Source organism: Odontesthes bonariensis, chromosome 22 (genome assembly GCF_027942865.1).
Source record: "Odontesthes bonariensis isolate fOdoBon6 chromosome 22, fOdoBon6.hap1, whole genome shotgun sequence".
Taxonomy (NCBI): Eukaryota; Metazoa; Chordata; class Actinopteri; order Atheriniformes; family Atherinopsidae; genus Odontesthes; species Odontesthes bonariensis.
Window position 1 is genome coordinate 22464407 of NC_134527.1, and position 16245 is coordinate 22480651.

The window sequence follows — 16245 nt, forward strand, 5'->3', positions numbered from 1 at the left end:
AAAACAGACGGACGCAAACGTTAGAGGCACTGAGAACAGAGAAGTATGTGATGCATGGATGAAGTCAGTTATGTGGATGTTTACGGGCTCCTCCGGCTCAGCAGCCCGCCCCCTTCTGGTTCTGGACCAATGACTCGGGCGCCTCCACAGCCCGTCTGCCTGTCAACCCGCGTTCAGCCCACCGGATGACGTAACGCCCTGTCTGAAAGTGCAATGGCGATATTGGACAATAACAGCCATCGCGTTTGGGGACCACATCTGTATTATGTGGCTAACGTTGAAGAAATCACCTCCAGCCGGCTTCAAAACCACATTTAATATCGGCACAGCGCAAGAGCGTCAACCTGCGACCAGGAAAGGTGATTTCACATCCTCTGCACGCGATGACAGTTTAGACTGAAAGACTGGTAAGTGCAAACTCTGGTGATTGCAACAGCATTTGCGAAAGGCTTTTCCTCTAAACGGTCTCTTGCAGGCAGCAGGCTCCAGCTTTCAAAGGGGCGTGGTGGCGTGCTGGGTACCACTACTGGCTGAAGGATGCTGATAGCTTAGCAACAGAGACGGGGAAGGAAAGGAAAGGGAGAACAGAGACAATGGAAGTGCGGTTTGCCAGCCCCGTGGCCGAGCTGAGCGCGCGTGTGTTTGAGCAGAAAGATTAAAGCCATCACCAATTTGTTCCAAAGGAAGAGCAAGGAGCCATGAATGCAGAGTTGAAATGTAAACAAAGGGTGTGGGCCTCACAGCTGGCCTGTGATGCTCTGCCACACACAAACAAACACACACACACACACACACACACACACACACACACACACACACACTGATAACGCTGTTCATCACAGGAGCATAAGATTTTACACACATCATGTAGACACATCTAAAGGCCCACCGGTGCTGGCCGGGAGCCTGAGCTCCTCAGCTGCTGCCTTTGTTTATGTCCTGTAATCATAAACTGAACAAATTGGGAGTTTTTTTTGCTCTTCGTCTGCTCTTTTTGGGTTTAAGGGAAGGACAAAAGACATTTTTCGGTGTTCCCTAACACTTCTAAGGCAAACAGTTTTGTTAACGCCTCCTTGCAGCCATGATTCCAAACCTGCCTCCACTTGTTTTGACATTCCTCTACTTTCTGCTCTGTAACTTGTCATGTGAACATCACAGGCTCATGGTTAACAGCTTCACTTGAAGAATGCAAGTACCGTTAAGACTAGAAGCTTTAAAGAAACTGTTTTCTTTATTATTTTTCCTGTTTTTCTCTCGTTTGTTTGTATAATTTGAAGATGAAGCTGCTAAAATATAATTATTAAAGCTCTTTAAAACAGTTCTTGTCAACATATGCCACCCATACAGGTTCAGTGTGTACACAGAGTAGAAATGAAAATTAAAGGAGGGTTTTAAGATATTTTGTTAATCACAACACAGCCGTTGCACCCATAAACTAATACTTCCACATATTTGTGGCTGGTGAGTTGCCAATGATTTGGAGGCTGATATCACAGGCCTTTTGTTTTGCTTAGTGAGCGACTGGTTTCCCATGTAAACAAATTGTAGGTGCTGGCGTCCCCACACCAGAGGGCGCTACAGAAAGGGTTAATTAAAGTAATAAAAGAAAATAGTCATCATTTACAACAGGGACAAATAAATAGCTTTGACTTTATGCGTTGGCAGGCATCCAAGACAAAGAAAAACACATTTAAACTCTCACATTTATGCGTAAAGAAGTTATCGAAACTGATTTTACAAACTGACACGGAAACGATGAACGCATCATGTGGGAAAAGTTGTGAGTTTAAAGGGCATCAGAAGTTCCAGATTTGCTCCATATAATTTCAGCCTACATAATAAGAGTAATTGGGAATCTGGTCCAAATAAGGGCCCAACTTGTTTTCTTGTTTTCTATTTTTAGTTTATATTGTGAGGCATAAAGATTTGCTTTATCAAACTGCTTCCATTTTGACTTTGTATCAAGACAGGAAAATCACCCTGGAAGGCCTGTAAAGATCCAACCAATAATATTTCTGGACCAAACCATCTGATGGTTATTGTCTTGAAAAAAAGGCAGTTGTTTTGTTGAGTGTATGAAATGGCAGAAATGATGGAAAATTGAATGAATTAACCCTCAGAGCTCAAGTTAACACGTTCAAACTGTGCAAATTAGCAAATATAAAATACTCAACGTTGACAGTAAAATTCATCTTGTTAGTCTGCTTTAACTATTTAAACCCCATTGGGTTCTGTTAGTTGTGCTCTGGGGGAATGGGGAAATAACTAAGTGGCCAGGCATGAATATGGAGGGCAGGTTAGAGCAGATTTTCCACTCAGCTCTTACTTACTGTGGCTTGACTTGTAGCGTCTTTTCCAGGTGTGACGTGTGAACAGACACCATGGCCTCACAGGAACCGTCCCCTCCTTCGTCCATGGAGAGCAATAAGCCCGGCTTCCCCAAGAAGATCCTGGGTAACAAGCTGGAGGACAAGCACCTGTGCAACTGCTGCCACAACATACTCAGACGGCCGTTTCAGGCTCAGTGTGGACATCGCTTCTGTTCCTACTGCTTCAACAGGACTGTGAGGTGAGGGTCTTATTGATCAGAATCAAGCTGTCAAGTCGTTTAACTGAGTAAAATTAGCAATACTACAGAGAAGAAGCTAGTCTAGATTTAGACATTTAGAAAATTACTTTTTTGAACCATATTTTATGATATCAAATCTGTAACCGAGCTTTGCTTTATAACAACATTCAGACCACCGTTTGACTATTTCCAGACTACTTTGGTTAAAAAATAAGCTGCAAGAAAGATATCGAACACAGAGACAGATTTTTCTCTCAGAGGGTGGTGGAGACCAAAAGCAGAGCTTAAAAAAAAGTAGATTTTTTAGTTTCAATCTGTTTTTTATGACCTTGAAACTTAATTTTCATTGATGGTCAGAGAGCGTTTGGAACTAAATACATAACTTTCCAGATGAAAACACGTCCATAGTTATATTGTCTCGTATTTTAGTCAGTTGGTTATTTCTTACTATGTGTGTTGCAATAAATGTGCTTCACTGTGAGAGTTAAAAACTAGAATTATGGACTGACTGTAATGCAGTGTTTTTCAAGTATATGCTTGGGTTTGGACATCATGACAACACTGGATAAACTCTTTAAAACCGGTTTCAAGCCAATGAGTCGGTCACTTTCCCGGTTGGACAAAGTCCCGTTTGGATTGAAACAACAACTTTTTTAGTTATTTTTTCATTTTTTATTGTGTGTTCTTGTATGTTATAGTTTCATAATTGATTAAAATGATTAAGATTTTTCCTCAAGTTTATAACTTTGTTTTCCGAAATTGATTCTCAGTTTGTCATGATTGACTTAAAATGTGTTAATGTTCTGTACAGTTTGTTTCTGCTGCCCCTGAGTGGCAAAAAAACAAACAAAAACATTAATTGGATGTTTAAAGAAATAAGTAAGTTAAGTTATATATTAGTTTATAGAGCACCTTTTAAGAACAAATGCCACAAAGTGATTTACAGTTATACAATCACAAAACAAACTATGTCATAGTGATAAAATAAAAAAAGGAGGAAAACATCAAATGAAGAAGCAGAAATCAAAGGCAATCACACAAGATACATGAGACACAATTAAATAAAAGCCAGTTTTAACTAATCCACAATGTTCAAAGATTTACACGCCAAAGGGAGAGCGTTAGAAAGTTTAATGGCAACCAGCAACCCCTGATCAGAGGACCTCAGAGGCCAACTCTTCTGTAAGGCTTCGGTATGTCTAACAAAAGAAATAGGCTTTGCTTGACCATGCAAAGCTCTGAAAGTTGGCAAAAAGATTTTAAATTGAATTCTGATGGGCAGCCAGTATAAATAAATCAGAAAAGGGGTTATATGGGAACCTCTAGATGTCTTCCTGCTGGACCATTTGTAGGCAGAGCAGAGATGAATTGCTCAGGTGAGAGATAAAGGAACTATTAATCATTTCCATCTCCAGGAGGGAGACAGCAGGCCTGATCCGAGTAAAGATAACAGAAACAGGAGCGAATTTACCTAAAGTTACGTGCTGATCCAGGCACAAGCACCTCCATTTTTTCTGTGTTTAGCTTAAAGGCGGGGTATGGGGTCTTTTTCTGGAACATTTTTTTACATATTGCTTGAAATACTCTTCACACCCCCATTGCAACCAATTAATTAAAAGTTTTGACACAAATATGAAAAGTTTTAGTAGCCTCTAGAACGTACAATCTAGGAAAAACACTATCCAATCATACTGAACGGACCGTTAACGATGATTGGATTCTGATGCCGTCTATCAAACTACAATCTGCTCCTCCCTCCCCCTCCTTTCCCCCCCCCCTCTGTGCACGTACCCTGCTCTGTGAACGAATTACACGTCCAGAAGCTTGGCAGGAAGCTAAACTAGAGCCAGCTTGGCTAGGACTTAGCATTATTAAATGTATAGTTAGCATATACTAAATACTAAATACGGCAACGATCGATGCTTGCTGTCAGAACAGCGCTCGTGCACCTTCGTGCACCTTCATGCTCGTGCGCGTTCATGTACTCTAGAGGCGTGGCTTCGGGGGGAAAGTGAAGAAAAGGGTTGGGACTTTTTACCTGTGTATTTTCAAAATGCAGCTTTGCTGGACTCAAAATCCAGGATCTCCTACCCTACCTTTAAGGAAGCCGTCAGCCATCCAATCTGTGATGAACTGTATGCAGCTCAGAGGGACGCACGTATCTTTCCGTTGGGCTTAGCAGAAACATATAGCAGAGTATCATATGCGTAACATCACATACAGTGCAAACGGAAGCAACAATATGAATTGAAAGTTGAGTCTAAATTTGCTATGAGATTATTATTGATTTAATGGATAAGATTTAGTTAATCGTTGCTTATTAGCAACTACTGCTAATTGAATTATTGACACATCCAGTTAGAGATCATTTGTATAACTTTATATCCTCCTTTGTGGCTTAATCTATAAAATGTGTCTTTATTAGTTAATCCAAAAATTAGAATGATGATCTGAATTGGTACCTAACAAAGTACCCCCGGATATATCCCCTACAGTAACTTTCCATCACTGACAGTTTCATATTTGCATGTTTTCACTGAGCAGCATGTCAGTGTTTGTTGTTGTTTTATTGCAGTAATGGACCCCAGAAATGCAACGCTTGTATTAAAGAGGACATTTTTGAGGAGCCGACATCGATTTTGAAGCAAGGATGTGTGAGTATGACTTTGTTTTGTTAACCACCAGTTATAAAATAAAGCTTTCAGACTAAACTGTCCAAACTTTAAAGCTGCATTTACAAACAGGGTCTCAATTTTAATGAAACGTGTTGCTAATTTCTCAGTTTGGACATGTAAATGTGCTCTATTTGTATTTTGTGTTCATGATTTACAAATGATTTCATTCCGGTTACTTTTTACAGTGTCCAAACTTCATGTTTTTTTTTCTTTCAGGCTTTTCCCGACAACGCAGTTCGAAGGGAAGTTGAAAGTCTGTCTGCTGTTTGTATCAATGAAAGTTGCACTTGGAAAGGCACTATCAAAGAGTACGAGGTGAGGGGACCTACTGATACTTGCTTTTCTTAAATTAATAGGGTTTTTTCCCACACTCATTGCAATCGTACTCAGCAACATAAAGCACAGGTTCACATACACACATTTACCCACACATTAATGTTAATGGTAGTTTTAGTTTGGACCGCAGTAATTGACAGCATTTGTGGGAAACGACTTATTTGTGGTTTTTATTTATGGCTTGTCCCTCTGGGTTCTGTGGGGCCAACATCATCTGCTGCAGAACTCCTTGTTCTTGTTGTGGCTAAACATATTTCTTCATGACTCAGACTGTGTGTTTTGGATCCACCATCCTGCCGCAGAATGTTTCCGAAGCGTCTTCCTGATGGTGATGGATCAGAATTTAAACATTAAAGTGTTTACACAGTTGTGTACTGTCCGTACACGGATAAGCCGCTGCCATGCTGCCACTTCAGCTCAGCGTAAACTCTTGTTTCCACAGGTGAACCACGAGGGGAAGTGCGAGTTCATGATCATCCCCTGCCCCTCCTGCAAAGAACGAATCCGCTTCAATGAACAGGAGCGGCATAATGAGCGAGAGTGCCCGGAGAGGACGCTCAACTGCAAGTACTGCAAGGAGCCGTTTCACTTCAAAAACATCAAGGTTAGAAATGTTTAATTTAGACCGGAGGCTCTCAGCTCGGCTCGTCTGGGCCCGTGTAGCAGATCGCAGCGGCTGTTAAAAGATGCTCTGTCACTTCTTTCAGGCACATGATGAGATCTGCCCCAAGTACCCAATGATCTGTGAAGGCTGTGCCAAGAAGAAAATACCCAGAGAAAAGGTGAGTCCGTAAACAACATGCAAACAAGCTGGAAGATAGTCTGGCAAAACACAGAATATTTCATCCATCCGGCTGATGGCCCTCATTGAAGATTTTCTGATTTTCTTTATAGGAAACATAGACAAAAATGTGTTTGTAATGTTTATTTTAATCAAAGACCCAGCTGTTAAAAAACATTGACCTAATTAAATTAAAGCTCCAGGTTTTCACACAGAAAAGCAATAATGCACCTGATTATAGGTCCTTATTGATCTCAAAATATAGAAGTATGTATAAGAACAGGACTTTATTTTAGCAAACCTTGAACTTAAAGTGCTGTATTAGTACTCTTGCACTTTCAAGAAAAAAAAAGCATTGAACTTGTAAACATGGGGCATTTACTGACCAGGGGAAAAATAGAATTATTTAGTGCTACGCACAAAGTATGTTTACTTTCCAAATGAGAATCTTCGCTATCCACACGGTAGCAACAATACAAAATAAAAGACATCAGAAAAAACATCTAAAAACTGTTTAATGATCAGCCAATCAATCAATCTGTGCATCGTAGTTACATTTTTCTCCTGAAAAATATCACAAATTTAAAAAACTGAAAGAAGGTCACATGGTTTGATTTTTTTGACTGTTTTCTTTTTCTAGTACGTGGACCATATTAAATTCTGCAGCAAATTCAGAACGCCATGTCGATTTCATGTCGTTGGATGTGACATGTCTGTAAGTATCCTGAGTGTTTTCTCAATATTTACATTCAAATTCGGCAGTTGCACTCATTTTCACATCAGGAAAAGCATCATAAGGCGGAAGATTCTATTTGTCTGTCTGTCTTTTTTCAGGTTATCTCTATTCTCTGTAGGGCGTTTTTAGCCTTTTGTGCAAGTAAAAGGTCTGAAGAGTCACAAAGTTTATTCCAGATGAAGTTATTCTTTTCATCCCATTTTTTATTGACATCACCAGGAAACACACGTGCATAATGTCTGCTAAGTGGTTAGTTCGTCTCACTGCCAAACCAAGATTAAGCAGCAGTCGCACTGTGTGGACTGGGCCTTTGGAAGTTGGTCTCTTAAAGAGACAGTAGCTAAAATGAAGTGTTTCAGACAAGAGGTGCTGTAACAATGTACTTTTTTTTTTTTTTTTAAATGTAGAGGCATGTAAGCCTACTCTAGTAGACCCACTAATGAAAAAAGTCTTGCTTTTTTAAGATTTGTTAAGATTAAATGATATTTAACTCTTTTTCTCATGAAAAGCTGGCATGAAGAAACATTTGTGTGACCTCAAATTAATGATTTGATGTACTGCCTGATAACAGCCCTGATTCATATCATATTATAGCAAACAACCGCACCATCTGGTCAAATCTGTATAGGCTGTTACATATTTATCCACTTCTGTACATGTGTATCTGGTGATATTAATAGCTAAACCCAAGGTTTCTCTCCAGGACTTTGAGATTCAACATGATTATTATAGCTCCCTTTGTCTGTTAGTGGTTTTAATCCGTGTATTACACTATTTATATATTTAGTCTTAAATAGGATATGAGGTTTAACATCCTATTTAACAGTACATTTCATGCAGTCCTTATACAGCTGATTGGAACTCATTCTCATCTGGTTTCTGTCTAAATTTTCCTCACTACGTCTCCCTTTTCTTAGGTAGAGAAGGAGAAGATTCATGACCATGAGCGCGCCTTTGCTTACGAGCACCTCAACCTGCTGCTGCACTACATCATGGGCATGAAAGTGAGCATGGAGGGCCTTCAGCCCCAGGGACTGGAAGTAGCCGGACACAAACTGGTAGAGCTCCAACAATCCCTCAGGGAACTCGAGGCCAGAGTCTCCCTGCTCAGCACCACCTCCTCTGGGCCTCCCGTGCAGGGAGCCGCCGCCTCCTCTTCATCCTCCAGCTCCTGTCCCCCTGGTCCACCTGCTTCAGCCCCTCTCCCTCCTCCTCCAACTCTTCCTCCCACTCTCTCCGTGTCTACCTCCTTCACACCCCTGCCCAGCTCGGTGGGCGCAGCGCTGGAGCTCCAGCTCCACAGCGAGAAGACCAAGGTGGCCGAGCTGGGCCGCAGGTGCACTGAACTTGAGGTGAAAGCCGGCACGTTTGAAAATGTGGTGTGTGTCCTGAACAGAGAGGTGGAGAGGTTTGCCACCACCATGGAGGCCAGCAACCGGCAGCATAAACTGGACCAGGATAAAATCGAGGCTCTGAGTAACAAGGTATAAGATCCGAGACAAACTCAATCCAAACTAAACAGATAACTGCGGCGCATTTTTAGATTCAGCGTAACTCAGGAAACCTCAGGAATCTGATTATTAAACCTAAAAATACTCCTCACATCTCCATGGAGTGTCAGTATTTTAACTTCTCTTTAGTGTCAGATGACATGAATATACTTTCTGCATGATTATGTGCAGTGTTTCAGAGCTTAGAACACAATTACCACCAAAATACAAATAATTTAAAGATAATTATTGGAGGCACAAAACCATTAATATTACATTTTGTGTGTTTAATCATCAACTTTCATCTTTGATTTTTCAAAGGCTCCCAATGTCTATCAACACGGCTGTTACTGAAACAAATGCATGATCTCCTCTCCATTCGTATTCAGCCTGTTTTGAGTTCAAACATTTAAGCATGAAGACAGAAACTCATTAGAATGACCTAAAACATGTCAAATTTAACCCGTGTGATAAGAACAGATGTCTTTGAAGATCGCAGCCTGGTCTGGAAATAACACCACGATGAAGCAGATGGTGTGGCTGAAAGCTTTAGTTCCAATCCTTCTTTTTATTCTTATTTATTTTGTGCAAAAACAAACACGACTTAGAGACACAAATTTCATGTCACGATCCCACATACCCATCGCTACTGAGAACACAAAACATGAGGTAATGCGCCTATAGGGGGTGCTGCAATATTGAAAATAAGATGGATTTCCATTCAGAATTGATCCAAATTCTTGATATCGGTTGTCTTCACAACAGATCTTAATTGGGACATTGATACTCTTAAGCTTTAAAAAATAATCAATAAGAAAATAATCCCACATTTATCTGAAGAGAACTGAACTTTTTTCAAACATTTTCTTCTGGCCAAGCTCTACTTTCCAACTATCTAGAAATGTATATAAGTGGTACATTTTTAACTCCTCTAATAGCTAAGATACTCACAATACCAAACTATCTGAACCCAAAGAGAAGGATGTTCTGTAATTATTGACAAATATAAACCGGACTGAGGGTGTGCTTTTATTTCCAGGTGCGGCAGCTGGAGAGGACGGTGGGGCTGAAGGACCTCACGGTGGCTGAGATGGAGGGGCGGCTGAGGGAAATGTCTGCCACCACTTTTGATGGCGTCTTCATCTGGAGGATCTCGGATTTTGCCAAAAAGCGACAGGATGCCATTGCAGGTCGAGCCCCTGCCATGTTCTCACCAGGTGACATTATTACGTGTCTTTGCAGAAGACAAAATACCAGCAGCAAGATTTTTCCATCCATCAGTTAATGGGTTCTAAAACAACAGCAGTCCCTTCATGTAAGCCCCTCTGTGGCAAAATACACATGTAGAAAACTGAAACTGACTAAATATTTTTGTCCTTTGCCCAAGCTGGTTACCAGAAATTGTTTAAACAGCGAAACACCGGAAACCCTTTTATCTGCAAACGGCTGCAGCTGACGTTCCATTTCTTTTCTTTCCAGCCTTCTACACCAGCAAGTACGGCTATAAGATGTGTCTGCGGATCTACCTGAATGGAGATGGGACGGGGCGAGGCAGCCACCTGTCTTTGTTCTTTGTGGTGATGAGAGGACTGAGTGATGCTCTGCTCAAATGGCCCTTCAACCAGAAGGTAAAAGACATAAAGAAACAGGCGTATTTACTCAGGATTTTTCTTTTCAGCAGCCCAATTGTGTTCGTCCTTATTGACTAACGGTCCTGAGGGAAGTTTTGCTCTGCTGGAAATGCATTATGTTCATCATAAAGTTATTTCACTCTTCATAAAAGACAACAGCACAAGACAAAAGAACAGAGAAGCCCCATATACAGTACATCTTATATCTCTGTTTTTTAATGTTGAGCTGACACCCTCGGGCTCTTCTTTTTTTGTGCGATTAGATTTTTCCAAGCATGTCTTGAGAAAACAATTTCCTGAGACCTGCTTTGTTTTCTCTTGTATCACCCCCCTTGTTTTAGGTGCACTGAGTTCAAATCTGTTGAATTCAAATACCCATTCAGTGAAAAAGCTGTGGTGATGCAACATTTTGTGCCCCCGACCAAAGTCAGCCCTGTGTTAGAGGAGACATATTTACTGAAATGTTTGTGGCATGCTTTGGTAAACAGCTTCCTTTTAAAGCATGTCTATACAACTATGTTCATGGCAGTGAGTCCTAGGAGCTGGAGTGACACTCCTTTTCACAGGATGTGTCTCTTTTAAGATCAGTGTGCAGCTTTGCAATTCAAGGACACATTTGGACACAAACCACACTTAATAAGCACGGAAACTCGTTATTTCCATATCAAAAGAATACCTTTCTTTTGGCTGCAGTTCAGCAGCGGACAGTCTGCACTGATCACTCTTTTAGGCACAGTCGTGTGTAACTGTTGTTAAAACTCTGCACTACACACAGGAATGCTGAACTTAGGTAGCACCTAGCCAGCGGATGATGCTGCATTTGATAACAAAGAGGATCATGGGATTTCCTACTTCTTACTGGGGAAAAAAACAATAGAAGGAAATGTAAACAAGAAGTTGGATTTCCTAGTTAGAAGATCAAGCATTAAACAAAGTATGGGCGGAGCATTATTAGCTCCTTTCTTTCTTAAAGGTGGGGTATGAGATGTTTTCTGGAGCATTTTTTATCATATTGTCTGAAAACCTCCTCACGACCCCATTGCACCCACTAAAATAGAATGTTTGGAAAAAAAATTTAATATTTTAGTCCATTGTAGAGGGTGTAGCAAGAGGAAATGTCTGACCAATAGAAGTAATGATGAGAGTTACTTCTATTGGATTCTGACATGCCAATCAACCGTCAGCCCCCCCCCCCCCCCCCCCCCCCTGCGCGTTCACAGACTCGTGACTCGTTCATGTGTTTTGAAGGCGTGGTTTCGAGGGGTGGGCTGAAGGGAGAGGCAAGGTTGTGTATTTTCAAAAATATAGCTTGCAGGAACCGTTTTTCCAAGATCTCATACCCCACCTTTAAATGAGCTACATAACTGCTGATGAGAATTTGCTGTGAACAGCAAATCAAAAACAGAAGAGCTCCAGCTCTTTGGGTGAAACCTTTACTCCGAGCTCGGTCCCTGATGTCACTAGGAGCATTGTAATACACCAGTATTGTGATATTAAAATGATAACATATCAGTATTGTGTTCTTTCCAGGTTCTCTGGCTTCCTCCCACCATCCAAAAACATGCATGTTAGGTTAATCTGATTATAAATTGACCCTAGGAGTGAGTGTGTGTGCGAATGGTTGTTTGTCTCAGTGTGGCCCCGTGATGGACGGCCGACCGGTCCAGGGCGCACCCCGCCTCTCGCCCAATGACAGCTAGGATAGGCTCCAGCCCCCCCCCCCCCCCCCCACAGACCCTGAAATGGATTTAGCGAGTTTAATGGATGGATGGATGTGTTCACAGCATACCTATGACAATATTTAGATTTAATGTAGGCATATAAAATCAATGGCTTTTTGGAACAGTTGGTACAATTTCAACTGTTCCCTACCTTCTATTTTGAGTGTAATTTACAAAAAGAAAAGACACAAATTGAAAAACAAAGGTAAATTATTTATAAATTTATACTCTTAAGCACAAAATTCTCTTTATATATTTTATTTTTCATTTATGTGTCACCCTTTAAGACTGTTTTTGCTTTATTGTTTTAATATTGTTACATTTATTATTGCTTTTGTATTGTTCTTATGTTTTATGCCTTATACTTCGTGTTGTTACTCGTGTGCAGCCCTTTGTTTCAGCCTCGGCTGTTTTTAAAGGGCTTTATAAATAAAATTGAGTTGCGTTGCGTTGCTGTGCAGACGGATAAAAGCAATCCAGGAGGTCCAGTTGGAGTAACATCAATGGAATTTGAGATGCGAGAGATTTGACTCCTTTAGAAACCAAGCCTGGCAGCAACTTTGCAAACATAACATCGACAGTATGGAGGATGAAAAATGACTAAACGCATAAAAAAGGCTGAATAAAAGAATCGGAAAAAGAATAGAAAAGGACTTAAGCAGGTGTTGCGTTGCTGTTAGATCTGAGCCTGTTTTCCCTTGCTTATGCTGCATTAACCTGCAGTTTTTTTGCTCCCTGTATTTGTGCGCCTGTTTTGAGAAAAATCAGACACAGACACTGAGCTAAACATGTAAACACCATCTCTGTCTGGTCTTCCCTCCAGGTGACTCTGATGCTGCTGGACCAGAGCAACAGGGAGCACATCATCGATGCCTTTCGACCTGATGTCACTTCCTCCTCTTTCCAGAGGCCTGTGAGCGAGATGAACATCGCCAGCGGCTGTCCGCTCTTCTGCCCGCTCTCCAAGCTTGACGCCAAGAACTCTTACATCCGCGATGACACCATCTTCATCAAAGCCATTGTGGACCTCACCGGCCTCTAGATGGCTCCACAGGGTGGTGCAATTTGGCAACCAGGCAGCTCTTTGACCATTAAAGCTTCATTTTGGCTCAATCATGGTCCCCGTTAGGGCTTTGTTGGGGCATCTTACTGCCTCCTGCAGCTGCAGGGAGACGAATATGTTTGCGACTGGGTGCCGCTTGGGGCTGCTCAGTCCAGACAGCGCTGGCATTGTCATACCCGGTGGTTTGTGTGTGAGAACCACCGTCATTGCTGTACATTTTGGGTGCAAAACTTTCTTTCTTTTGACATCGCCCCCCGGTTGGGGTTAAAATCAGTTCTGCACATTCGTTTTCAGTTAAAGGACACTGAGGCGAGCAGCAGTGCGACGTGGTTCGGTGCCGTGTTCAGCAGCAGCAGCAGAGATGCTGCCGCGCAGTGAAGAGATTTGTTTTATATATCTCCTGCCTTTGAAGGCTTTCAGAACACGAAGGATTGTGTTAGAACAGGACTGTAGATTACAGATAGTTTGTGTGATTTTTTCGGATAAAGCTGGCTTGTAATAGAGGTAGAGCTTGATGCAGTTTTTGCTTCTTCTTGAAGATCGTGGATATTGTGAGCTTCCAGTGTCGAGTGAATTTGCATAGACAAACGTGGAGTTATGTTATGAATAAGATTACAGCCTTTTTTATTTATGGTTTCCTTTTTTGTCGCAAACTGCATGCCGCCGGCGTTTTGAATCTGCTCCTTATTTCAACCGGGCTTCACGAGAGTTTGTCGTTAAACTTGTTAGTGAGTTAGCCATCCGTGATGGTGGACATTGCCTGCATGTCTTTGGAATCAGGCTATTTACATGTAGAGTAGAGTGTTTGCGTATTTGCTCATCTTAGGGGTCGGTGGTTCTGATTGGTGGTTTGGTACATCTGTGGAAGATACAGCGGAGTTACCAAGGAGGCAGGGCAGCTTGCCAGTCAAGCCTGAGGCATAAAACTTGCATGTGTTTTTGTCTCCGACAAACATGCATCGCTGGAGTTTTTCCCGCAGGATTTGCTCACTAGCTCTCATCTCAACACATAGTACTGTGCCCCCACCACAGACTGAGGTTAACACAGATTCCACGAAGTGAAGGAAATGTTCGTCTGTCCATGCAGTTTCCAGTGCATTATGTGTTTCTGCTGCTCTAAGATAGAATTCTGATGTGAAACTAATATATATGTTGGTGCAAATATAGTGTGTGTGGAGGTAGAGAGGCTGGAAACAAGAGGCTGCAGTGCCTCGTTGTGGGTCTCAGGTTGTTGTTGACAATATTTATTGCAGATTGATGTTCAGTGCAACCCCAGATAAACCTTTACTGTGCTCCCCCGAATTCCCAGTAACTCACACTCGACACTATATCTGGTTAATCTGTAGTTTTTCAATGCACCCACCAGAGATTGCTGTTACTTAGCATGCATGCTGAGGTTTTAAGGTTCACGCTGGCCTGTTTGGAAACCAGTCTCGACCTGTATTGAAACCTCTCTGTGCATGGGAGGCTTCAATTCATTTTCACTGCGGAGTTTCACGTTGGTCTACTCCGTGAGCCTCACGTGAAAAGCATTTATTTGTATTTGTTTGGATGAGACTACGTGAACATAGAATAGTTATTATGTTATATCTGGCGCTGCTCAACAGAAGCACCCGCCTATATTCATAGCAATTTATAAATATGTATCTTTCATATCATAATGTTGAAATAATCTATATATCGATGTTAATATACACAAGATCTTATAATAAACATAGTATTACTGAATACCTTATTAATTCTATATCTATAGACCAACTTTTTCTTTGATGGTTTGAACAGGCCAGGACAACCCCTTTGTGCAGTGAGGACTTCTAGAGTGCAATATATGATCACATCCCTTAGACATCTCGGCTTTAAGGGTTTACACAGGTCACACTATTTGTTGCCATTTGTTTACATTACTCATTATGGCGCTGAAGAGCTGCGACCGTTTCTTAACTTTCCAAGGAAATATGGTGCTTTCCTTGCCATCCAACATTCACTACTTCAGTGACATAAAGTCAGTAGCTGTTCGTGAAGCTAACCGGCCCCCGTTGGCTTTTAGGAGGGCCATTTTAATGCGGAGGAATTCTTGCTCTATATACTATATACAGCGGGTGGGTTTCTGGTCTTAACTTTAAAACTTTTCAGTGAAGACTGAGCATGTAGTGAGCAGGATTACATGAACTTTTTAAACTTCGAGTGGTCTTGTAACGTGCCAAAATCAAATATTACCTCCATATGCTAACAATGTTGTACTGCAAGTGGCATTTTTTTTCTTCTATGCTGAAACATGGTGCCAAATATGTTTATAATTAAGTTTGTATTTATATGCGTGTGCGTGCGTGTGTGTGTGTGTGTGCGTGCGAGCATGGGCCATTTTAATATGATGCATGGGGATATTAACTTCTGGAGCTGAGAAATACTGTCCCATGAAACGGAGGTTTCTGAATGTAAGCTTTAATTCTGTTGGTTTTTCTAAAAACGCAACAGCTGTTCTGTCATGTGATGCAGTGGACTTGAAGCAACTTAATTTGTGCACTTTGTATCGTTGGTTTGTCTGAACAGGGTATTTTGTTGAGTGATTTATGTACCTTGAAATCAGAGCCATATATATTCTGATGTTGATAATTGATGTATCATGCTAACAAAAGCACATGCAGTCTGTAATAAAGTTTGTTGGTTTCTGCCTGTTGAGTTTTTAAATCACCTTTTTAATAAAAATTAAAAAAAAGCCACCAGCTAACCCTTACAGGAGTACTCGGATTGAATATCGAAAAGTCTGATAATGTAGAAAATAATATTTTAATGTCTTGTTTTTTATGATATCCTGTCTTGGATGAGAGGCAGAAAACGGATGGATGTCTTTTTTGATAATAAAGCAGACTTAGCAGCTTCATAAATATGAAAATATTACCAGTCTTTCCACAGAGATGTGCACAGCCTGTATTTAGGCCTACTGGCAAGAAAGGCACAAAACTTTTGTACAGAACTGTTTCTGTACAAAAGAGCAGCAGGAGCACTTTTTAAAAAAAATCTGAAACAGCCCACTTCAAACGGTGCTAAAATGAAGTAATACACAGGCGTTCCATCTTCTATGCTGCCTTTTAACCGTTCAAGCAAGAACAGGTGTGATACTCTTTTGCCAATTAAGAGTCCAGCTTAGCTGAATCTAAAAGGAAAAGAGAAACATTTTGGGGTTTGATGAACCAGTGACATGTGGATCTTACATGAACTTGATGAATTAATAGTATGATATGG

The 16245-nt window shown here is 41.2% G+C and overlaps 1 protein-coding gene across 2 annotated transcripts; it reads left to right on the forward strand.

Moving 5' to 3' along the window:
• Positions 1–196: 196 nt before the first annotated feature.
• Positions 197–15669, forward strand: LOC142373193 (TNF receptor-associated factor 2-like). Of its 2 annotated transcripts, none has more exons than XM_075456329.1 (11): positions 197–407; positions 2348–2569; positions 5145–5223; positions 5461–5559; positions 6023–6184; positions 6288–6362; positions 7002–7076; positions 8015–8581; positions 9627–9804; positions 10067–10215; positions 12763–15669. In XM_075456329.1, the coding sequence occupies exons 2-11, from the start codon at positions 2382–2384 to the stop codon at positions 12979–12981; spliced, it is 1791 nt and encodes a 596-aa protein (XP_075312444.1). In that variant the 5' UTR covers positions 197–407; positions 2348–2381; the 3' UTR covers positions 12982–15669. The 2 variants fall into 2 exon arrangements, with proteins under 2 accessions (XP_075312444.1, XP_075312443.1); XM_075456328.1 differs by having other exon boundaries at positions 2360–2569.
• The last annotated feature ends 576 nt before the right edge of the window (positions 15670–16245 follow it).

What these genes read in the sequence shown, in the direction of transcription:
- LOC142373193 (XM_075456329.1), top strand. Translation starts at nt 2,382, where the DNA reads ATGGCCTCACAGGAACCGTCCCCTCCTTCGTCCATGGAGAGCAATAAG. An exon ending in TTCACTTCAAAAACATCAAG is followed by an intron (nt 6,185 to 6,287) that starts GTTAGAAATGTT and finishes CACTTCTTTCAG; the next exon opens with GCACATGATGAGATCTGCCC. An exon ending in CCCTGCCATGTTCTCACCAG is followed by an intron (nt 9,805 to 10,066) that starts GTGACATTATTA and finishes TTTTCTTTCCAG; the next exon opens with CCTTCTACACCAGCAAGTAC.